General features: G+C 37.4%; 2 protein-coding genes across 4 annotated transcripts in view; one reads left to right on the forward strand and one right to left on the reverse strand.

Annotated features, from left to right (window-relative positions):
• The window catches only part of PLPP1 (phospholipid phosphatase 1), a 107,327-nt gene extending 104,188 nt beyond the window's left edge, over positions 1-3,139 (forward strand). For all 3 annotated transcript variants that reach the window (XM_025892451.2, XM_025892452.2, XM_073905490.1), the window contains exons 5-6: positions 678-854; positions 1,344-3,139. In XM_025892451.2, coding sequence (XP_025748236.1) covers positions 678-854; positions 1,344-1,475 — 309 coding nt within the window. In that variant the 3' untranslated portion in view covers positions 1,476-3,139. The remainder of the gene's footprint in view (positions 1-677; positions 855-1,343) is intronic.
• The window catches only part of MTREX (Mtr4 exosome RNA helicase), a 113,619-nt gene continuing 89,831 nt past the window's right edge, over positions 1,688-25,475 (reverse strand). The window contains exons 22-27 of the mRNA XM_025892450.2: positions 21,043-21,206; positions 16,743-16,848; positions 13,435-13,491; positions 12,093-12,255; positions 3,325-3,429; positions 1,688-1,974 (exon numbers count right to left, since the gene is read on the reverse strand). Coding sequence (XP_025748235.1) covers positions 1,922-1,974; positions 3,325-3,429; positions 12,093-12,255; positions 13,435-13,491; positions 16,743-16,848; positions 21,043-21,206 — 648 coding nt within the window. The 3' untranslated portion in view covers positions 1,688-1,921. The remainder of the gene's footprint in view (positions 1,975-3,324; positions 3,430-12,092; positions 12,256-13,434; positions 13,492-16,742; positions 16,849-21,042; positions 21,207-25,475) is intronic.

Genomic DNA, 25,475 nt, shown 5'->3' on the forward strand with positions numbered 1-25,475 from the left:
CGGCACACGTGCTACTCAAAGACTAATTCATTGTTGGGTCAGGACTCAAGTAGAACCTGTATTATTTAGGCAGAGTATTAGATTTACTTAAAATACAGATTTAGTCTCCACTGCCCTTTAAAATAACCTGAGGTGAGAACTCTCAAGAAAACTGAATCAATTAAACTCCGTCTCTAGACAGACCAGGCGGAAAACATAGTAGCTTGGTCCAGGGTAGGGACACTCCCGTGCTCAGAATGCTAGCAGTTTATCCCAAGACTGGGAACTCAGGGTAACTTGGCTGGGAATCAGAATTCTAGCACAGACTCTGCCAGAGGATGGACTGCCCTTGAAATTCTGAGAAAGTCCTAAACAAGGGGGAACCCCTTGCCATATTTACAGTTTGGAAAGCAGTCTAGCTAGACAGATACAGTATTTTCTGGGGCAATCACTTTTTGTTTGGCTTATTTAAAAGGATGAAATTTCAGGTGTTGATGAGCATAAGAATGCTTGCCTGCAGCCTATTCTAGATGTTAATTTATACTCTGGTTATTTAATGGTTATTAATAGTAATGATTAATATATAATGACTTGATCATGTAAAACACACACCTTTAGGGGTGTGGTGATACTTAAAATATATAAAGTTTCCAGTTGGGGTGTTAAACTCGTCTCTTTATTCCTGTCTTCTCTATTAGCTTTACCTTCAAGCCAGGATGAAGGGAGACTGGGCAAGACTCTTACGCCCCACACTGCAATTTGGTCTTGTTGCTGTGTCCATTTACGTGGGCCTCTCCCGAGTTTCTGACTACAAACACCATTGGAGCGATGTACTGACTGGACTCATTCAAGGAGCCCTGGCTGCAGTATTAGTTGTAAGTATACAGGGCGGCAGCCTACATCTTTTACTGATAAACCCTAGGACAAATAAGTAGAAAACCTGTCCCAGGGAGAAAACTATCCAAAGGCAGATAAGGTGGCTCAATAATTTTTACTGGGTCATCACCCGATGTTATTAACTATGTTGCTTTTTCCAAAAGTTATAAAAATCTTACTGTATGTACTTCTGTAAGAGGCTCTGGGCTTTAGTGTTTTGTTTCATTCTGTTTTTGGCATGAATTGCAGAATAACCTGAGTGCTAAGAGTAAAGCTGTTTACTCAAGACCTACCTAAGTAAGCAACTCTCAATTTAAAAGAATCTCTTTTAACAAAACTTCCTGTCACTTATTTTTTGTACCCTTTCTGTTGTAGGGTTGATATTTATTTTTGCCAACTGCTTGTTACAACTATGTATATGGTTTTTAAACTTAGAATGGGACAAAAGTATTTAATGATGTAATTTAAGTATAACTTGTTTTCTGTAGGCAGTGTACGTATCCGATTTCTTCAAGGAGAGAAACTCTCCTTTTAAAGAAAGGAAAGCGGAGGACTCCCATACAACTCTGCACGAGACACCGACGGCAGGGAATCACTTTAGAAACAGTCACCAACCTTGAAGGTAGATAAAGCTGGCCCGCTTTCTAAAGGAAAAGGATTGCAACTCGAAGAGGATGCGTTTTCTTCATGGTGTACAAACTTTTAAGGGACTGCTGCTGCTATACCTCTTGGATGCCCACTTCACCTGTGTGTATATAGTTACATTTAGCACCATGGTTCTCTAATAGCGCTAAGTTCATTAAAAAAAATTTCAAGCCTTTCACTAAAACAATGCCCACCTGTACATTTTTTATTAAAAAAATGTAATGCTTATGTACAAATGTGTATGTAATAATATGCTTTCTTAGATTGATGCCTGATTGAAGTATGATACATATTAAAATGTTTGTTTTGAGTACAACTGCCTTGAGATGGGAGAACCAAATCCACACTCCTGTAAGCATTTGTAGTCAGCTGTAATCAGGTGGTGTAAAATTTAAAACCCCACATTCGTTTAGCTGACTCTTTATAAGTAGAGGCTGGCGGCAAACACAATATCCCTCTTGATTTTGGTGATTCCTAAGAGAAAAGAAAAGATGGTTTAAACTTCCAAGACCACAAAGATTGTAATTCCCCTGTGGGGGGAATGTATGATCTCGATCATACAAAACCTTGCTGGTCTAAAAGAGGAGTTCACAGGCCCCTCTGAGAGGAGAGGAGGAGAACTTAGAAACCAGACTCCTGCTGTTATGACTCTGGACTCAGAAGTACCCCGTGGCCCTGTGTGTGTGCAGGGCCGTGACAGGGTCTCCGACTATGCACAATGACTCAGTGAGGGAAGGACTAAACCGTCAAAAGTAGTTAGCTGACCCAAAAGCATGAAGTTTCAGCCTACTTCAGGAGACACTTTATTTTCACTTACCACGTGAGATTCTTCCTGGACTAAGGGAGGACAAACATAAATTTCATTATTTAATAAGTTTACATAACTAAACTTAAACTCTGGTTGATTAAATAGGTCTGCCCCATCAACCATATGGAAACAGTACCCAGTTTCTGCACACCTCTTCTAAGGACACTGTTTAGCAGAAATCATTAGGGGCTGTGACTACATGAGCAACTAACAGCGACAAGGTGGCCGCTATTCTTTGATGTGTTAACTCACAGCCCTTTTTCTTGGCAAATATTTAGATGGAACAAACTGTAAGCATGTCATATACTCGCTCCGGCCCCCTGCCCGCCTCCATTACTACCACCTTGGACTGGCCATCCTTTTCTGGTCTTCCTACTTCCACCTCGCTCATCTACAGCCTTCCCTACAATGCAACAGCAGGAACTGCCAGAGCACAGCACTCCTGGGGTCAAAATCTCCAATCATTTCAGGAAAAAGCTGGGAGCTGGGGGGTAACATGATCATCTCTTTTCTCCCTCCTACTATTCTACTCACTGGTCTCTGTTGCTTACATCTACCAAGCATACATGGAAGGGCCTCGATACCACCTTCCGAGTGGGGGCCCTAGGCCATCTCATCTCTCCCTCAATTCCTGTTGTCTCTTTCTTTTCCTGTAGACTTATCACCACCTGAAATACTTTAATTGTTGGCTTGTTTATTGCATGTCTCCCCACACTAGAATGTAAGCTCCATGAAGGCAGGGATTTGTGGGGTTTTTTGTTCACTGCTGTAACTCCTGGTGCTTAAAACCATGCCTGCACATAATATACAATAAATATTTATAAATGATTACATCTAAAAATCTCAAAACTTTTTCCCACAGAGACACTCTAAAATTTTGTATAAATACTACTGGATGGCCCTCCGTGGCATTCCAGTGAACAGCATCTGAAAATGTCTTCCTACGTTGTGGCCAAGAATTCAAGTCTCAAAAGATCTGCCTTAATTATTAGAAAAAGCTTTGACTGGATACTGACCTTCTGCAAATTTGTTTTCCAGCTCAGTGTTTCCAATGGCTTTTGCTGCTTGACACATCTGTCGAAGCAGTTCTTCCAGGCGCCTCATACAACGAATTATGCTGCCTGTAAAGAAAAGGAAACAAATCACTTGTAAAATGGAAATAACCAGAACAGTAGAACTTTTGTTAGAGGCAAGGTAGGAGAACATGGGATGACTGACTAATAGTACTTTGAGGGACTTCGCATGCAGTAAATGAGGTTGAAGACTTGACTGGCTGCCTGGCAGACACTCGGAGGGATACAAAGACAAAAAGTTTCATTTCCCACCCTTCACTAATGGTAGAGAGTCCTGATTTATTATAATGTGTTGACATTTGCTCTTATAGGTTCACAAAATGCCCTGCGAGCAGGGGGGAGGGCAACTTTGGATTTAGGCCACAAAGATAACATATAACCTGGGTCTGTAAGAATGAGGAGGTCTCTGTCAGACAGCAACAAAGGAAGACCACTGGGGCAATGCAGAGAAGTGTGATAAAGTGCAGCTACTCAAGGACCCTGAGGGTGGCCTAATGAGGTATCTGGATACCATCCTGTGGAAAGAATGCAACCGGGAGATTTTTAAGCAGGGGACAAGTAACAGGATCAGATTTGTCATTTTAAAGGTGCCATCATTCATTCTTCTTGACCTGAAATGGACTTTTTAATCAGTGTTTTTTTCATACAGTGTGTCCTCAAGGGAGCACAAAGGAGGAGATAAGTCTCTTCCCACTGGATGTGACTCCCTGAGATCAGTGGGGTGTTTTTTTTGTTGTTGTTTTTTGTTTGTTTGTTTTTATCAAAGCTGAAGCTATAAACATTTGACTTCTACCACATTTGAGCAAGGGAGGGGCCTGGGATCTTTCTCAAAGAGCTATCTGCTTAAGTTTAAAACTCTTGGGACTTTAATGTGTGAAATACATTAGAAATAGCAGTTCTGTCTGATATGCAAGGTATGAACGCCTCTAAGTCCTTACCATTATTAACTCCTTAGTGAACTAATCCATCAGCATTTATCAAGTTTTGTAATACACTCACTGTGCAGTTTTCTCTTAATGCCCTCCATGTTCTTTTCCACTGTGCCCAGTGGTTGGGGGCAAACTGGGGAAAGTTAACTCAGGAAGGAGAATGTACTTTTAGCTTAAATGAAGGCAAAAATAAAAGCCATTTGCCCAACAGAGTCCGCATAATCCAGCAGCAAGTGCCCATACACATGTAGAGAGCCTTCCCTCTCTGTGGGACAATTCCAAGAGCCAAAGATAATACTGCATAAGGGCCTGCACCCCTAAGGACAACATTCCTGGTTGCTGAACCCACCAATGGGCCAAAACAATGAAAATACAACGATGCTACTTCACATTCTGGGAGGTGTGTGCGATGACACTGGTAATGAAGATGACGAGCATACAAGGTTACCTTAAAAGACAAATGCGGATAATACCCTTTCATCTCCTATATGTAGGATGTTCACCTACTTTAGATTGGGTTCTATACTATTTAAACAGAGGGCAATTCTCTACATAGCTCTGATTTTGTGTCACTTGAGATAAGAAATGTACAAATTCTTTGACATTGGCAAAACTCTGAAGGAATATAAAATGTCATGATATAGCCCTTTAGCCAAAATATTCAAAGTCCATAGGTCGGTGTTTTTTTTTTTTTTTTTTTGGTCCTCCTCTCATTAAAAGGTTCATGGAGTTCTGGGAGAAAACTCCAGCCCTCACATACAGCCTATTTCTACTACACAACTCTGTCAAAGTTATTTAGCACCCAGCAAAGGACTTCATAAGAGTCAACAGCAAAATGGCAAAACAGAGACACAAATTCTGTAAAATCCAACCAATCACATATATACACATCTTACAATAACCCTGAGGACTTTCTTGTATTACTGGAGAGTAAGGTTACTGATGTTCCTAGTGACATTTAGGCATCAAAGAAAGAAATTAGGCTGAATGTGTTTCAAGAAAAAAGGGTGATGTCCAACATTTTCTGAGCACTTATTTTGTGGTAGATCTGTAATACATATTTCATGTAAAACTTCTCATTTGACATTTACAATTTGACAAGTATTGTCATCCTCATTTTATAGAGAGGGAAAAGGAGAAATGGAAGTTGCATATATAACTTGACTAAGGTCAGAGCCAGGAGTAAATGATGAAGTCAGGATTTGAATCCAGACCGAAGATTCTAGAGCCCAAGCATTTAACAATATCATAGTGCCTCACAGAAATGATATATCTCTATTTTCTAAATTTTCTATAATAAATGTGTATTACTGGGGCACCTGAGTGGCTCAGTCGTTAAGGGTCTGCCTTCAACTCAGGATCCCAGGGTCCTGGGATAGAGCCCTGCATCAGGCTCCCTGCTCAGCGGGAAGCCTGCTTCTCCCTCTCCCACTACCCCTGCTTGTGTTCCCTCTCTTGCTGTTCCTCTGTCAAATAAATAAATAAAATCTTTTTTAAAAATGTGTATTACTTTACAAATTTCCATTTATTAAATTTAGTTTATACACTTAAAAATTGTAAATATTTTATAAGTTTTTAAAAAGGTTTGAGAGCACGCATGTGCAAGTGGGGGGAGGGGCAAAGGGAGACAGAAAGACAGAATGCTCAAGCAGACTTCCTACTGAGCAAGGAGCCCAACGTGAGGCTCGATCCCAGGACCCTGAGATCATGACCTGAGCCGAAATCAAGAGTCAGCTGCTTAACCCACTGAGCCACCTAGATCCCCCAATATTTTATAAGTGTTTTAGGCCTTACTCTAAAGCTCTTCACTTCTGTAAAAATCTTCATTGCCAGGTAGTGCCAAAGAATTTCTATTAATGAGTTTCTAGAAGTAGTAAGCAATAAAAACTGGCAAGTAGAATCCAAATAAAAGGGTCTGTTTTCTGAATTTGGCAAAGTCATTGGTGTCTTGTAGTAGTAATTTCACTTGATCTTAGCCAAAAGGCTGAGAAGTGATTCTCGTAGTAATTTCGGCAAAATAAGATAACACATTACTGTGGATCAAGATGGAAATGGGGGATAAGGAACTGAAGATGGTCTATACTCAACTACTTCTGAGTCTGGCTGTAAAAGGAATGAGGGATTGAGGGTGACGACAACAAAATACCTGTCACCAAAAACTGACGGCCGCAGCTCCCCACCTATTGAATGGTGTGTGCCAGGCTAACTGTGCTAAAGGCTCTCTATGCATCATGTTATCCTCACACTATGAGGAAGGAGCTATGACACTCATTTTATAGCCAAAGAAACTGAGGCACAGTTAAGTAACTTGCCCAGGGTCATTCAACTGAGTAGGATTTATGCCCAGGATTTGTGCTCTTGGTCTTAACCACTTGGTTATATTTGTAGCTGAAAAAGGTGTGGATGAAAACTATATGCCTATTTATATCCTAAAATGGCAAGATTGAGGAGGGTGCAGAAAAGAGTAGAGCAAGGCCCTGAGATTCAGAGCAATGGCAGAGGGTCCATCCTCTGAAGAAGAAAGAATAAGGTAAAGGATCTAGGCACATGAGTTTCTAGATAAAGAAGACAGGAGGCCTAATGGTTTCCCCCTTTCCTGTGATGCACGAGTGATCACCTACAAAGCTGGGGGCAGAGCTGCTGTAGATGCTTGACACTCCATGTCCGTTGTCTCTGCAAGTGGACAGACTGGGGATTACATTTCAGCTGTGCCATTTACTATGTGAGGGACTGTATTAGCAAGTCAGGAGGGACTTCTCTGTGGTTGATAAAAATATTCTAAAATTAGATTGTGATTATGGTTGTACAACTCTGAATACACTAAAAACCACTGAAGAGTACAATTAGAAGGACAGATTTTATGCTCTGTGAATTGTATCTCAGTGTGAGTTCTTCCAGAATGGTGATGTAAACCTGAGGTGAAAAAGATCAGTGACACTGAATTGGACATTTAAAATGGTGAATTTTATGTTACGTATATTTTGTCACAATTAAAAAAAAAAAGGCAGTGATTAGTCAGAATTCAATTTCGCTTCCTACTCTAGCCCCTGGCCCATGGGACAACCATTAATCTACTTTGTCTCTATGGATTTGCCTATCCAGACATTTCATATAAGTGGAATAATACAACAGGTTGCCTCTGTGTCTGCCTTTTTTTACTTAGAACCTTAATGTGTTAAAATTTCATCCAAATTTTAGCATTAATCAGGATTTCATTCCTTTTTATAGCTGAATACTACATTATGCTGATATACCACAATTTATTCATCTACTGATGGACACACGCAATCATCAGATTAATCTGGTTCTTCAACAGAACAGTATTATTCTCATTGAGGATGGAAAGCAACACCTTTCTCTAAACAGTGTTTCTACCTCCAGCTTTCTGGCATTCCACAAAGTGGTCCCCCATAGTTCATGTCCTGAATCTGATTTATTTTCCTATCTAGGTGGTTTTAATGAGTTTGACCTGAGGTCAGGATCACAAATATATTTTCCCGCAAATATTTACCACTAGATCCCAGCTTAGGCTAACCCCTTTCTGGAGGGCAGAAACTGCTGCTCATGATGCACCCAGTACCTAACTCCCACTAGGGTCTCAGTCATTATTCATCAAATGTGTAAGTTCAAGTACTAATTTCTAAGTTAATTTAGTACTAAAATTTTACCTAAAGGGAAACAGAAATGATACATGTTAATAAACTTTTACTCTATTATTATTAGCAAAAGTATTTCTAAGAACAAATCCACTGGAAAATCCCTAATGACACTGATGTCCCCTGACCTGGGGAAGGGTAAAACTATGCCAGCTAAAACGTAACTGAGAAGAGTGTGAGTGGAGGCAGAGTGTGGGAATGCACTACCTGGTGAACAGTTTCGAGTGAGAGCACAGGTCATCATTAGGAGAACTCCTATGACCAAGTAAGTAAGTAGAAAAGCAAGTCCTTCATGTGTAGTGAAAACTACAATGCTGTTGTTGTTTAGACAGAAATAAAATTTAATGGCCTCTGAAAGCTTACAATGGATCTACCACATGGATTAGTAGACTGAAACCCTAGGCTTGAGCCTCTACAAATACTGTTTTAAATTGCTCTTCCAATTTAGTTTGATAGAAATAAGAAACAATCACATTCTTATCATTTTTTCCAGGGTGATAACAGAAGAAATAATTATTTGTATGAAGTCTTCAAAATTCCTCAACTGAATCACAGTATTAGCTCTTCTCTTGCATTAGGCATCCTCTCAGACACACGGTATTCATCATTACAATGTTAACCTGTGCCAGGTGATGTTTGAAAAATACTTAAAACTACTATTTCTGAGGCTCATGATATGAAATGATCACTCATTTTCATATAAAAAGAAAATTAAGAATCTAACTGGAAACAAATATGGCTTGAGTGAAGGGCATTTTAAAGTTCCCATGCAATCATTTTCTGCCCATAAAAGACACAATGTACTATGGGCTAGAGTTTTAATTACAGTATTTTTCCAATTATATAAAGCATGTACAATAACAAGATGAAGAGAGAACGGCTATTCTGAAATGGAAGAACTAAATAGCAGCAGGGTAAAAAGGGGGGCACACAGTACGCTGGAAAAAGGAAATACTCTAAGTAAATCAAGGTTCTCAGGTTTTTTTTGTTTTTGCTGTTTAATTATGCTTTCTTTTTTTTTTAAAGATTTATTTGTTTATTTATTTGAAAGAGAGAATGAGACAGAGAGAGAGAACATGAGAGGGGGGAGGGTCAGAGGAAGCAGCAGACTCCCTGCTGAACAGGGAGCCCGATGCGGGACTCGATTCCGGGACTCCAGGATCATGACTTGAGCTGAAGGCAGTCGCTCAACCAACTGAGCCACTCAGGCGCCCATTATGCTTTATTTCTAAGAGTTAATATATAGTCCATCTCAATTTTAGAAAGGAAAAGTATAGCTGATACAATGGCACCCAGACCACAAAAACATGAAGATTACGCTGATGTTAGACCCAAATTCTAGTTACAAATGGAAATCGTCAGATTTTCAAACTTTTGATTCCTCATGCAAACTGTGATGTAGAAACAGCCCCAAGGAACTGACACGGGGCAAAACAGATTTCAGGAATGCCAGTATGTTCTAGAAAACTGCACACTCTCACCAATTTTAGCAGTTTCAAATCTGTCTTCCTATACTGTCATAACTCTTCCATTTAAGTACAAAGAACCGAAGAAACAGTCCACAAGGACAGTTTTTATAGAGCGCCCTAGATGTGCAGGCCTGTTGCCCCTTTATTTTTTTTCAAACAAACAAAACCAACTACTCTTCGCTATCAACCACTATTATGTCATGTCTCTGACTTCTCAGAGAAGCAGACACTCCATAAATATGAGCTACTAACAAGTCTTAGCATTATTTAGGCATAGAACAGTCATTATGAAGAGGAAAATTACCCAGAGCAGGCCCAGGCCAGGAGACCCCAGAAGATGGGAAGTTACGAACAATAAGCTAGAGAAAACCAGAAGCCCTACTGGGAGCAAGAGATAACCAGCCGTTTCTGCTTCTGTAAACAGGCTTCCCGCCACCAGCTCCCGGCACTACTGTCCCCACCTAAAGCAGCCCCACTCCCCCAGTTCAAACCCACCGACCAGCAGTGAGGACAGCCCTTGGAACCTAACTGTTTGCAGGGCCCTATAAAAGCCCCGTTTCCCCGGGGCCCAGAACTTTGAGCGTGAGCTCATCTGGGGCTGCTGGCGTAAAATAAATCCAACTTCTCCTACTTCTCCGAGTGTCACTTGGCCTCTCGCCGGTCTGATTATTTTTTCTCAACAATCAGGCACAGAACAGGCAGAGAACGTAAGTTTCATCCTTAAGTTCCAAAAAGATGCCAGATTGAAGAGTGGTGGCACTGTATGACTTTTGCACCTTCACACCACACAAGTGGTCCTACACGTACCTAGGTTCCTGAGTGTGAAGCAGTGCTCACAAGCGAGGTCCCTCTTCTCCTATCCTCAGTTATTGCTCCCCACAGTGAACTATTACAGATCTCCTTACCATGCCTACAAGCATGAACTGTCAGTGGATGGAGATGGTACGATTTAGGTCAGAGATGGTCATGATTTAAGAAGTCTCTAGGTTATCCAAAATTCAAGGATAAGGCATTATGGTACTTAGATGAAGTTATTAATTACCATGTGACTTGTAATCACAGAGGCCAGGGTTCAAATCATAGTGCCATCATATACCACACCTCTATGACCTTGGGCAAAGTACTTAAAAAAACTCAACTTCCTTGTGCCAAGTAGAAACAGTATCTATCCTGACTTGCCATTTTGGTGATGAGATCTAAATTCTATAAAGTGCTTAGCACAATGCCTGGCACACAGCCGTCACTTAATAAATAATGATGGTCCCAGGAAGAGAATGCAGTACTCAGAGCAAGATTTTGGAACCCTATTACTAAATGATCATTTAATGGAGGCTTAGAAATAAATTTCATAACACTATATACCAGGACACCATGATAAAAAAAATATACTATAAACTTTAACATTTTAAACCTTAAAACCCATGAAGTTCAATATACTAAAGGCTCCTAGTTGAAAATTTCAATATTCTGTTGCAGATGTTTGACCTATACGTCATAAAAATCCATGTTCATAAACTCAGTAAACTCTCAGTCTTTAATAGTATCAGTTAAAAAGCATATAATATCAGATGTGTCAAAAATACAATTTTTCTTAAAACAGAGCCACAAACAATAGCATTTTAAATATTCTTATAATAATCTCTATGAAGTCCAAGCTCGTTTACTTTCATTTTTAAAAAGTTCAATATAAATATCTAATTTGGTAAATACCATTCACCCTTATAAATACCTATATAAGCCAATCTTTTTGAAATGGGTAAAACTTTTCTAAAATGGTCTCCCTTAGATACTGTGTTTTTGCTTCATGTAATTATTATTTCTTTTATATTCCCTCTGCCTTTACTTTTTCACTTAAAATTTCTGTTCAGTTGAGTAACAATTATTCTTTAGTCTTTTAAAGACATTTTAAAAGACTGCTCATGGGGCTCCTGGGTGGCTCAGTCATTAAGCATCTGCCTTCAGCTCAGGTCATGGTCCCAGTCCTGGGATCGAGCCCCGTATCGGGCCCCCTGCTCAGCGGGAAGCCTGCTTCTCCCTCTCCCTCTCCCCCTGCTTGTGTTCCCTCTCTGGCTGTGTCTCTGTCAAATAAATAAATAAATAAAATCTTAAAAAAGAAAAAAAAGACTGCTCATTAATCTGATTCATGCTGAAGTACCATCTTACTGAGGCCAAGTCTGTTATTAGAAATGCAATGATGGACAGCATTTTCAGCTCTGCTGTCTTTTAGTGGAATTAATATAACAAGCCTTTAGGTTACTGCCAAGAGATTGGAAAAAAAAAACAAAAACCTCACACGAACCTGACTTACTAGGATCATCTGTTTATCTCTGATGGCATTACCATTCCATTTTATTTTTTTTTAAGATTATATTTATATATTCATAAGAGGCAAGGAGAGAGAGAAATAGGCAGAGGGAGAAGAAGGCTCCCCGCTGAGCAGGAGCCCAAAGTGGGACTCGATCCCAGGACCCTGGGATCGTGAACTGAGCCGAAGGCAGACGCTTAACCTTATCTGAGCCACCCAGGTGCCCTACCATTCCATTTTATTAACAAAAATTAAAAATAACATATTATTCTTATTTAGTTAAAACAATGCCATCCTGAGTATATTTCTTATATATCAGAAAGGAATGTATGTATACAGAATTTAAACATACCTTCAAAGACATCTGTCATTTTGCAGATATGGGCAAATGTAGCTCCAGTTGCCCAGGTATATACTACATCCATTAAGTGAGGTTTGAATGAGCTTAGGTAAGTTTCCTCATCAATTTCCAGTTTGGCTTCTGCTGAAACTTTTGCAATTCTTTTAGCACATTCCTTTGAAGACAAAAAGATTTACTTAAAATTTCTTATGATCTTCCATGTACTTTTTTTCTTTAGGTTTCTTAGGTTTCCAGAGCCAGAATTCCACAAGGTCCTTTTTTTCTAGGTTCTTATGCCCACAGTTTGGATTCTCTGTGCTTCTAAGTAGCTACAGTACCTTTTCCACTGCTAAGTGATCCAACTGTAACATTTCCCCATTACACCGAATTAAGAAAAATGTATCAAGAGCGTGATTTTTACCCAATTAAACCTTTTTTTAATAAAAAATAGAAACTCTTCATTAAAGTCATTCAAGAGTAGCATTTAACTAATCTTTAAGTATTTCATTAATAGCAACCCCCCAAAAAAACCCAAAGATATCAATAACAAAACAGATTTAGAAAAACAGAAGTCCTATGGCAAAATAATGCTTTTCCCCAATAATGCTTTAAAAAATATAAACCTTAATTTTTTTTCCCCCACAGTGAGATATTCAGATTCATTCTTTTCTCCTTGGTAATATAAAAGGTCAAAACCACCTAGTCCTACATAAACTTCCCTGGTTCTAGAAATTTAAATTTCTTAGTAATAAGGGATATTAAATTTGCCACTTAAGAGGTTCTTTTTATGATTCACTTCTCTCTTGCAGTATAATATAGTTCATCTTTCCCTGTCTTTCTGTCTGTTAAAAGGTAGATAAAATCAGTTCATCATAAGAAAATCATAAAACACACAAATTCATTACTATAAGCTACTGGGGCTTTAAGGGCCCAGGGATAATTAATTTCTTAGGATAAAACATATTTTAAAACTTTGTTGTAAACTACAATGGAAAAACATATAAAAAATTAAGCTAACTAATCCTAGTCCATCAAGTTGCCATTCTTAATACCAAGGAAAACAATGCAGGCACTGAGTTATTGATATTGCCTAGCTACATTATGTAGTGTTAAATCTACATGCACAGAAACTCAATACAATTTATTACACTGGTGGGGAGAATGTTTAATTATTCAAGTAAAAATCCCAAATGATGTTATCAACATAGCATTAAATGACAAGACTAACACCAAATAACATATTTAATCTTGAAGGAAGTGGTCTCTGTGGAATGATAAATACTAGGATTAGACTGTCAAAAATGTTCATTTTACATATACTATTCATAAAACATGCAGTTCAAAATACTCCTACCTGCATTTGACGAAGTGGTCCTGCTAACTGCTCTGTTAATTTGGGCATCTCACTAGACTATGAAAGAAAAGGATGTAAAAACCCAAGTTTAAAATGCTTTCTGCTGTAACAAAACAAAGCCTTCATGATATCCATCAATATCAAATTATAAGATCTTAGTTATTAGCATTTAGAGTTTCTAATGACATTGGTTGATATGAGCAAAATTACCACTCCTTTCGTCCTAAATTATATTATTATTATTTCTCAGAGGAAACTATTACACTCCTAAATTTACAATTTACCAGCTATTTTCTGTGACCACAAATGGAATGGAGGGAGAGCAAATATTATAAACACCCATAGTAGTTTACTTACATCAAAATGATTTTAAACTGTTTTATCACAGTTTGATTTTGACATAGTTTTGGCTCCTAGGCAACTCTCATTCTGTGGAAATCAAAAATCTGGGATAAAAAACATTAAAAGTAGTGTCCTCAATTTTTATTTTACCCAGGTATTACTACCTGGGCAAATGAACTTGGGCAAGTGGCTTGGATTCTGTGTGTTGGTTTTCTACGTTGTCAAAGAGAAAGAAAAGGTCAGATCCTCAAAACCCTATTCTATCGTAATTAGAATAAAAACAGTTATTTGTGAACAAAGTCTAACAAAGGTAGTCTTTCACAAAAACAAAATTATTACAAAAATGGTATGTATGTATGTGTGAGACAGGATTTAAATTATAGGTAAATTTTCTTAAAAAGCTATTATAGGTTAGGTGCAACCGTTATGCCTTTATTTTAAGCATCAGTATTTATACAGGACTGGTTTTGCTGTGCATGTTATATGTCTATTATGTAATAAAATAATGACCTAGGTTCTGTATTATTCCTGTCCAAATTAAAAGAAAAAAGAAAAAAAGAAAAACCATGATGATGAAAAAAAATGGCCACAATGAACTCAACATCTCAGTTTGTGAACTCAAGACTACTTAACATCTTTGATATTGTGTCCATTCATGGTCAACAGTTACTGACCACTTCCTCTCTGGTCAATATAAGTAGAAGACACTGGTCCTGACAAAAGTAACCTAAGTGTGATTTCACCAATGCTCTCCCACCAGGTGTATGTACAATTTGTTCCTTCATCTCTCCTTTTAAGTCTCAATTCAAATTTCACTCTCTTGGCGAGGCCTTTACTCATCACCTTATTTAAAATAGTAACCCTATCCCAGTGTTTTCTGCCTCCTCTGCTTCACTTTCCTCCAAACCTTCATCACCATTTGACATAATCTGTGTGTACTTTACTTCTTTATTGTTTACCTTCATCTACTAGCATATAAATTTCAGGAAAGCAAAAACTTCTGTTATCTCTAGTGCCTAGATCTGGGCAGTGCACACAGATTTTTAATAAATATTGGTAGTTACTTGATACTTATATTCTAAAGACTGTATTTCATCTTTAAATTACTCTTAATGACATAAAAAATGCAGGGACACAGTTTTAGAAAGAATACATTTCTAAAAAGAAGTTAGTATATTAAGCAGACTTTTTCATATTTATAACAAGTACCTTACTATGTTTAACCTTTCCATCTGGCTAGAAAACATTCTTCTAAAAGTATCAACAAAATTCCATGTGACTTGTAGTGTAATTTTCCATCTTGCTGTTGAAAGGCACCACCACAAGAATTGATGACACTACATATAACACAGTGTGGTTTCACTGAACAAATCTTAATTAACCACATAGTGACATCTTGCCCACAAATTTCAGAATAATGGTTTGGTGAAGCCCAACTCCTTTAAAGAGGCAACATACTTAGGCTCTCAGAAAACAGAGGATTTTTATAGTGCCACATTAAAAACAACAAAACAAAACAAAACAAATGCAAGAAATTAGCTATAAGACAAAGTCTGACACAGGCAGAAGAGCACCAATCCCCAAATCATCTTCAAACTTAGGTCTTTTCAAACAGAACTGGACAAATATTCTTAATAACTACCCCAGAAATTACTGTAATAACATTCTGAACCTAAGAAAAACAACAGCCAAACAGAGTATTTTGTAAAGTAATGAATTCCTCATCTGCAAATTACTTCACAGGTGCAGAGCAGGCATTCTCAGGAGTATAAATTGTTTTATGATTATTGTCCTCTTTGTTATCACTGCCACTCTAGCTCTAATTCTAATCAGTAATCAGGGAGCTGAGAGAATAGACCTACTTATTCCAACAAGTAAAGTATCTGACCTGCTTCATAAAGAAGGAAATAGTTAATAAGTCCATCAATGGCAGAACTGCAAAAACAGTGTCTTACACACAATTCACTTGAACGTTAAACTAAGTGTAGATGGTGGGTGCCTGGGTGGCTCAGATGGTTAAGCGTCTGCCTTTGGCTCAGGTCATGATCCCAGGGTCCTGGGATTGAGTCCTGCATCGGGCTCCTTGCTCAGCAGGGAGTCTGCTTCTCCCTCTCCCTCTGCCTCTCCCCCTGATTGTTCTCTCTCGCAAATGAATAAATAAAATCTTAAAAAAAATAAATAAACTCAGTGTACATGGTAAAAGGTCTTCTAAAAATTTAGAAATCAGTATTATTTTTAGAGGGCAAATGTCTTTGTCTTATTCTTATTTTGTCCACTTCATCCACAATGAATAAAGTTTGAAATGTAAAACATGCATTTTACTTTTTAAAACAAATCATACTGGTTTTTGGAAAAAAGTAAAAGACAGATTATAGAGTTTTTGTGGTGGGCCATCCAGCACTTCTTTTTTTGATTTTTAAGAGTTGCTGAAAGTGAACAAACCACTCAATGAAAAAATTACTGCAAAACCAAAAATGAGAATCCTATAGCCACTACCTCAAACCTTACCTATGACAACTAAGACTTCAGCCACTCAGAAAATCAGTTGCTTCACAGTTGTTATCCATTATTGGGAGGAGAGATATTAATTTAACCTCACTATCCCCTTTTATTTTCACTCTTTTGCCTAATTTTATTTTCATTCATTCATCCTTTTCTTTCTAGGACTATCTGACCAGAACAGATCTTCAAACAATGCACTGGGTTACAGAACAAATTTAAGGCTTGGAATATGATTAATGACTATCCAAAAATAAGATCTTATTTCACTCTCCTTTCTGATAATATGTATTTAATTATTTAATACTCTCTTACTATATTTGTGTTAGTGCTGATTTCTAATTAACATTACCCATAATATGTAAATATGGAACATTTTTATAATTTAAAATATCCATAATAATATTAAAATTAAGTTACAGGATGTGTGAATTAATCATTAAGGTATGTTAAATCTATTAACTCACATTCTCTTGAAACACAAAGCAGCTTAGCAGTGCCGTTGCCTGTTCTGCAGACAGGTCATTGAAAAGGCCATTAAACATCATCTCAGTTAGAAGGAGCTCATCGGCACTAGATCACCACAAAAAAAAGAATAATTTTCAAATGTTGTATATAAAAATAAAAAATGTATACATAATGCTTAAAATGTAGAAAGTTTTTTAAATAAAATCCATTATTTGACCATAAGGAGTGATCAATGAGGAATGACAAAGATTTATTTAAGAAAATGGCGGGTCTGGGGCGCCTGAGTGGCTCAGTCAGTCAAGCGTCTGCCTTCGGCCCAGGTCATGATCCCAGTGTCCTGGGACTGAGCCTGGCACCAGGCTCTCTGCTTCGCGGGAAGCTTGCTTCTCCCTCTCCCACTCCCCCTGCTTGTGTTCCCTCTCAAATAAATAAATAAAATCTTAAAAAAAAAAAAAGAAAGAAAGAAAGAAAAGAAAATGGCAGGTCTTTATATTTTCCAATATATCAATAATAAATGTAAGATGGTTATTTCATGTAAAAATCCCATTCTAGGAAACACCAAAATGCAAACATTTACTGAAATAAAGAACTCTTTCTTAACTCTCAGTATATCACGAAAGATAGTCATCACCATTTTTCCTCTGGGTCCAAGGATCCATTTAATTGTTTTTAAGTTGTTTAACAATTTATAACACAAAGGGATAATGAAAAACAACTTCATTAGAAATCTTAATAATTACAACATAACCATAGGAGACACACATTGCATTCCCAGTGTTGAAAACGTATATAACCAAGATGGCCAATGGCCTTTAAATGCAACTAACTGCTGCTCATCAACTGTCATCTGTGAATCTGGACAATATCCATGTAGTAAACACAATTCCAAATTTCAAATACATCTCCAATAGGTACTAGCTTATCATTACTTCTGTTTTTCTCCTGCACGTAGCATTATCAAAGTATACTATTGACTGTAGATTTTAAATCATCTCTTTTAAAGACTCTAGCTGGGTGGCTCAGTTGTTAAGTCTGCCTTCGGCTCAGGTCATGATCCCAGAGTCCTGGGACTGAGCCCTGCATCGGGCTCCCTGCTCTGCGGGACACCTGCTTCTCCCTCCCCCACTCCCCCTGCTTGTGTTCCCTCTCTCCCTTTGTCTCTCTCTGTCAAATAAATAAATAAAATCTTAAAAAAAAAAGACTCTAGCTTATTATTTTTGGTTCCTCTTTTGAATCATCAAAATATATTATTTTTTAAAACTTTCACAAGTTGTAATTTTGTTGAAGAGGAAAGGCCATCCTCTTTGCTCTTTAACTGTACAACATTTTCATATTCAGGTTTATATTATAAAGATTAGAATGATCAATCCAACAGATTTTTTTTCTCTCTCCCTCTTAACTATTTCCTTGTATTTACAACTGTCTTTAGTATTTGACCACTTAAAAACTATCAAGGACAATTTAGCAAACAAATCATAAAAGATAAAAGACTACTGTCACAAGTCCTTTTAGTAAAATGGAATGGTCCAAGTTCTTAGCACAAAACATTACATAACTCCTGCTGCTAAACAGAAAGGAAACTAAAATAAATAATAATCTTAAAATTTTCTTTTGTCCTTAGAGATATATTATTCACTCATTGATTCTTCAGTTCGAGAATTTACCTGTAGTCTAAGATTTTGCTATATGACTAATTTCACCATCATTTATGTTCTGATTTGTGTAATAATTGGAAAATATATTTCCTGTTTTCTCTTTGCCATCATGGGTGGAAAACAAAAAAATGTGAATGCTCAACTGCGCTCAATGGAAGCTATAAAAGACTACAAAGATAGTGTTTCTACAATTCTGTAATCAAGGTTCCACAACGTATCTTACATCTATAAAAGGGTTTAATAGACCCATTTGATAATTTTGAGGGCGTTACCTCAATTAAAAAAACAAGCAAACCTATTTTTTGACTTCTAAAAAAGAATAAAGTCATGAACTATCAATCTTTATAAATAGTTCTAACTAATCAAAAATAAAGTAAAAAAACTAAATTTGGGCTCCTGATAGTCAAATGAGAATTAAGTCAAACAAAGAGGACAATAATACAAGCACTATGTATTACTACATACACGCCACTAAGGTGGGTGGCAGACAAGAAACACAGTAATCACAGGAGAGTGATCTAACAGGTTATACAGGCAATTATGCAAAAAAAGTTGAGGAGTTTTATTAAAATAAGATTGGAGAAATTCACAGCAAGTTTCATAAGATGGAGGAAAAAATATGTAGGAATTGGGATTTGGGGTAGGAGTGAGGGAAAGGTCATGCTAAGATAAAGAAATATGTGTGGGATGTGGCTACACAGGAAAGGGCAACAACACACTAAATTATGGCATTTATTCTAAAAGCAATAGGGAATAACTGAGAGACTTTCACCAAAAGAATGAAATGATAGGCTCTGTGCTTTGGAAAGAACACTGGGAAAGCAGTATAATGGATGGATTATAAAGACTCAAGATAGAGGCAACAAAAATAAGGGCTTCTGCAGTACTCTAAGCAAGAAATAAGGAAAGCACATTAGTGGGTAGAGACAGAGGAAACACTCAGGAAGATGGGAAGAGAGAGAAGGGAGAGGAATCTAGGATGACTCCCAAGTTTCTGTCGTTAGTGGCTGGGTCTTATTCAGCAAGAAAGAGACCAGAGGGAGAAGCAAATACTGGGGGAAAGGTAACGTACTTTCATAGGTGATACTGTTCTCTCTCTCTCTCTAAATAGTCTCATTTTAGAATAAAATCAATACTATTCTCCCAGGACTAAATCCAGCTGCAGATACCTAAAAGAAATTTTCTATGTTAATTGTTAAATACTATATAATATTATAAAGAAATAATTCCAATAACATTAATTCTGGCTTATGAATTAGTAAACCAGTGCTATGGCTGAGCTTTAGACCTGGGTAAATTATTAACCTTATGGTGCCTATAATTTTTTAATTACAAAGTAGGAAAGCAGGTTTAAAGAAAACTAGAAGCCGACATGCCAAATCTAACTTGAACAAATGATGTATTTGGTTCACACAGTGACTAAAAAAATAATTCTCAACTCATTTGTGAACAATTAAAAACCAAGGGATTTCACCTAAAATTCTGGATTTTTGGCTTTTCTTAAGTTGAAAAATCTGTCATCACATCATTCTGTAATAATTGGGGCTGAGTAGTTGCTGCCCCCTTTTGGTGACCAAGAATTGTTCTAGTTTACCACACAATCTCCTCCTGGCCCCTGCAAACATGAGTTCTTAACATCTGAACTAAACAATCAATAAGAATATTATGAATACATCTTCCCCAGAAACATCTGAAACCATACAAAAGCCTATAATTCTCCAGCCCCATCCATTAGCGCCATGGTGAAAACACAAGAAACTGTTGCAAAACATCTTTTATGAACTCAATGAGTATAATGGTTAACAACTATGGACAAAACAAGAATATCTTCAGGCTAATGGAAATCACATGGAATCTTGAGCCAGAACCATTCAATAGGCCCTTCCTGAATTTCTGACCCACAGAAACCACCAGAAAGAATGAAATGACTGCTATGGTTTCAAGTCATTTAGTTTTAGGGTCATTTGTAATATGTGAGAAGATCACCAAAATAGACAGTATCTTTATCCAGTTTTATGCCGTGGCCTATGATATGCTATGCTGTAATTCCCTGTTTCTTAGCCCAAAACTTTAATAATATCTCTTATACAATAGGATAATGGTTATTAGACTAAGTTTAAGGTGGGAAAATGTTCAAAATTGTAAAAAAGAATTAAGTATACAAAACTGTATAAACTAAGATCATGAATATGTAAAAATATGCAATGCATTAAAATAAAAAAAGGAAATATATCAGAATGCTAATAGCATTTGTACTAAATAGTGGGATGGAAGAGTTTTTTTTTAACGCTCTTTTTCTAATTTCATCATCAAAAAACTACATTTACTATGGAAGTATTTTACAAACTTTTAATTTTTTTATTTTTTAAGATTTTATTTGAGAGAGAGAGCGAGCACAAGCAGGGGGAGCGGCAGACAGAGGGAGAGAGAGAAGCAGGCTCCTCGCTGAGCAGGGAGCCTGATGCAAGGCTCGATCCAAGGAATCTGAGATCATAACCTGAGCCAAAGGCAGACACTTAACCAAATGAGCCACCCAGGCGCCCCACAAACTTTTTAAGACAGCTCTTTTTTTTTCCAAAAGATTTATAGCCCTTAAAAACAGTATCTCATTTTAAAATCAGTTTTCTAGAACAACCAGTTTTACCTGCTTATCTCACAAGCCACTCGTCCTTTCATTTCTATGACATCAGAAGAAGTAGCAAATCCCAACCTCCTTAAAACACGTTTGCGACATTTGAGCTCATCCATTTGTAGGACAGTTCTTGCTTTCTTTAATTCTCGCTTTGCAGATTTAATGTCGATTGCAATCTAAGGCATATAAAAATATAAAGAAAGTTCAATAAAGTAAACAAAGTAAAACAAGATTTATTCATATAATGAAATAAAAAGTATATCTTTTAAAGATTTTATTTGTTTGAGAGAAAGTGTGTGCACAAGCGGGGGGGAGGGGCAGAGAGAGAATCTCAAGCAGACTCCACACTGAGTGTGGAGCCCAACACAGGGGTCGATCCCATCACCCCAAGACCATGACCCGAGCCAAAATGAAGAGTCAAGTGCTCAACCAACTGAGCTACCCAGGCACCTTAGAAAATATTTTATAAGGATAACTTACGTAGGATATTACACAAGAGGAATGATGTATCTGTAGTAATTAAATACCAGCAAAAATGTTAAATATATGGAAATATATTAAAGCAGGGAGGATATTCAGGAGTTGTTAAAAATTTAAGAAGTTGGGGAACACAGCATGGTTCCTGCTTTAAATGAGGAGCAAGGAGGCAGGTTTAGAAAAAGGAGTAAGTTGGATAGCCATTAGCTAGATAAGGTAATCTGCTGGAGGTTGAAAAAGTCAGTCAGTGGTAAATTAGGATAGGCTCTCCCAGACAAGATCTGACAATCATGCTTCCAAAGCAGCATTAGCTCCAGCTTTTCAACCTCAGGATATCAGGGGGTAGCTTAGAGAACAGGAAAGATGAGGGTATATGAGTCTTATCTCTTGGCTACCAGTATTTCCCCCATGATGTCCTGAAAAGTATTTCTTCTATTTGCCTTCTAATTGTATCACAAAACTGCCCAAAGCTAGAAATGGTTTTAGCCAAGAGAACAGGTCTTTATTCTACACTTTAAAAGGAAAATGTATTTTTAGGTCATCCTCCAGAATGAATGAGTTTTAAAATTCAATTAATCAGTAAATACTATCTACTTTCCAACTGGGACAAGAATATAGTACAACACCAAGAAAATAATGAATTCCTAAGATTGAGGCTTGAAGTTCAGAAAAACACTGACAAAAAGAAAATTTTAGGGACTCAGAAGTTGAACTTCAAAGACTCTGGAATTTTGCATATGATTTATTAGGCTTCAATTGAGGAGCAGAAATGATAAAGGCAATGACTGTGGTCAGTAATGGATATTTACTGACAGCTATGTACCCCACTTCTAGTGCTTTACATTATTTCATTTAATTCTTACAGCAATTTTGTAAGACAGGTAACTAATACTAAATGTGAATTTTACCAAGATAAAAATCTGAGAGAGATTACTAAGTAAACTGGTCAAGATCAGAGCTAGTGAGTAATAAAGATGGGATTCAAAACCACTATGTTAACCTTCAGAACCCAGTCTCTTAATGGTTATTTATATTGCTATGATCAAATGTGTTGTCATAATGCTATGAGGATAAGAAACAACTCTCTGCTACCTAGCATAATTTATCAGGTCTTTTAGAAAAAAAAAGTTGTTTTCTAAGTTTCCTTGATTGAGGATGTCCATATGAGCAGAGCAGAAGACTGCTAAGTACTCAGAGGCATATAAAACTTACTGGTTAGTAGAAGAGAGCCCACTAGTGAAGAATTTTTTTCCTCAATAATTTTTATTTTTTAATTACTTATTTTTTTAAAATATTTTATTTATTTATTTGAGAGAGAGACACAGCAAGAGAGGGAACACAAACAGGGGGAGTGGGAGAGGGAGAAGCAGGCTTCCTGCGGAGCAGGGAGCCCAATGTGGGGATCAATCCCAGGACCCTGGGATCATGACCTGAGCCAAAGGCAGACGCTTAAGTGACTGAGCCACCCAGGCACCCCCTCAATAATTTTTATTAAAATGTATTTTGGATATATTGAGTTAAACGAAAATACTGAAATCAATTTCACCCATTTCTTTTAAAAAGTGAAAGAATTTAAAATCATATACGTGGCTTGCATTATATTTCTGTTAAATGATGCTGTTTCAGATCTTTTCCTACACATTTTAAAAGAACAGATATATTCATGTCTGTAAAAGCATGGATACATAGTAATAGGAGCTTTTCTCCCACAGAAGTGAGATCAGCTTCCTTTTTTCCTCCCTAATAAATCATCTGTAAATACATGTGTAATACATTTTGCAAAGACTACATGTAAAATGACCTCATTTTTTTAAAGGTTTTTTTAAATTAAAGATATTTATTTATTTGAGAGAGAGAGAAAGCATGAGTAGGGGGAAGGCAAAGGGGGAGGGAGAAGCAGATTGCCTGCTGAGCAGGGAGCCTGATGTGGGGCTTGATCCCAGAACCCTGGGAACATGACCTGAGCTGAAGGCAGACGCTTAACTGACTGAGCCACCCAGGTGCCCCGACCTCATTTTTTTTTTAATGTCCATGTTGATTTCCATGATATGGATATGTATAAGTCATACATCTAATTCCCTACTGATGAAACACTGAGGTTATTTTTATATTCATTTGCTTTTTCAGACAACGCTACAAGAACATGCTTATACTACCTCACACTTTGGAGTCTCAATTCGAGGAAAGCCTGGTCAAAAGGTGTGAGTGACAAAAATGGTGACAGTTGAGGGATCAGATTCTTGAAGCCTTCTTAGGCAAGGCTAAATAAGGGATGTGAAATTTACCCTGCAGTCCCTAGGAGGCCATAAAAAGGCTTGTTTTTTCCCTCCTAAGTTGTTAACTGTAGTTTTCACTCATTATAAAATATTCTCTAAGCAAATTACAGACAATTAGGGAGGAAAAAAAAAGAAGGAAAAAACACTACTATAATCTCATTACCCAAATACCACCACTTCAGGATTTCCTTCTCATCTTTTTGGTATATGTTTTTATTTGTGCTAAATTGTAATCATAGCCCACACTGATATTAGCATTTAATGCACCTGCACAAGCATTTTTCCATGTACTGCTGAGTTTTCATAGAAAGTTTACTTAGTCCCTCTGCCAGACACCAAGGCCTTTGGCAGTTATGTCTGAGTAGCTCAGATAATGCCACCCTCTGTGGCTTCACAGTGCCTTCTCTGTGGGTGCTTTCTAGTCACCATTCAACCAAGCTCAGGAGTCTGAGTTCTTGTGTTGTGAACTGTTCAGGATGACTCTCTGGTGGCAACACAGGAAGTAAATGGAAGCAGGGAGGGAGCTGATGGAATGGTCTCACTGAGAGATGAAGAGGCCAGGATCCCAAGTGAGGAGCTCTGTACCAGTTACTAAAGCTTTTTGTGTCTCCATTTCCTCATCTTGAGAAGCACCTTCCTGGTGGACCAGAGCATGGTGCACTATATGTTCGTTGACCATGTGGCAAAAGGCCCCCTTATGTTAGTTCACAGAAAGCTAAAAGAGTGCTGTAAAACCGTGAACTAAACATAATACTCTGTTAAGCCAAGAAGTTTCCACTCCAAGCATGTTCAATAAATAGTAGGTATCTACTTTATAAAGAGATCATTTGGGATATGGGAGAATACAAGTAAGCTAAAATGAAATACCTGACCCTAAGGAGCTTAAAATAATAATTTGTGAAAGGAAGACAGAGGTGGTAAAAGTGGCATTCGATAAAAGCTAAAAAAGCATAATAGCAAGGAGCTGTAAGTTTCAAGGAGAAAGTGACATTTCTATAGCACAAAAGATTCTAGTTGAAGAGAGGTGGATAATGGAAAGGAATGTGTTCACTTCGAAAAGCTTTTCCTAAATTCACTATTCACAATAGCTCTAAGAATGCTTTTCTGGTTAGAGACTACAGCTAATTACCCTTAAAAGCTAAACTATTACAACTTCATACCACTAGGAAGGCTATAATCAAAAACAGTAACAGGTGTTCGTGAGAATATGGAGAAATAAGAATTTTTATAAATCGCTGGTAAGAATGTAAAGTGGTACAGTCACTTTGGAAAAAACTTGGCACTTTCTCAAAGGTTAAACACAGACTTACTGTATGACCCAGCAATTCAACCCAATGCCACCCAAGAGAGATGAAAATATATCCAAACAAAAACTTGTACATAAATGTTGGTAGAATTATTCGTAATAGCCAAGAAGTGGAAAAACCCCAAGTGTCTATCAGCTGATAAAGTGTTAAACAAAATGTGGAATATCCATATAGTGGAATATTTTTCAGCCATAAACAAGAATAAAGTACTAATGCATGTTACAATATGGATGGACCTTGAAGACATTATGCTAAGTGGAGAGAACAGACACAAAAGGCCACATGTTGCAGGATTTTTTTTTTTTTTTAATGAAATCTCCAGAATAAGCAAAACCAGAGGCAGAAAGTAGATTTGCAGTTGCCAGGATCTGGAAGATGGGGAAAA

The sequence above is a fragment of the Callorhinus ursinus genome, unplaced genomic scaffold (genome assembly GCF_003265705.2).
Source record: "Callorhinus ursinus isolate GAN/ISIS: 27379988/994484 unplaced genomic scaffold, GSC_fseal_2.0 scaffold23, whole genome shotgun sequence".
NCBI lineage: Eukaryota > Metazoa > Chordata > Mammalia > Carnivora > Otariidae > Callorhinus > Callorhinus ursinus.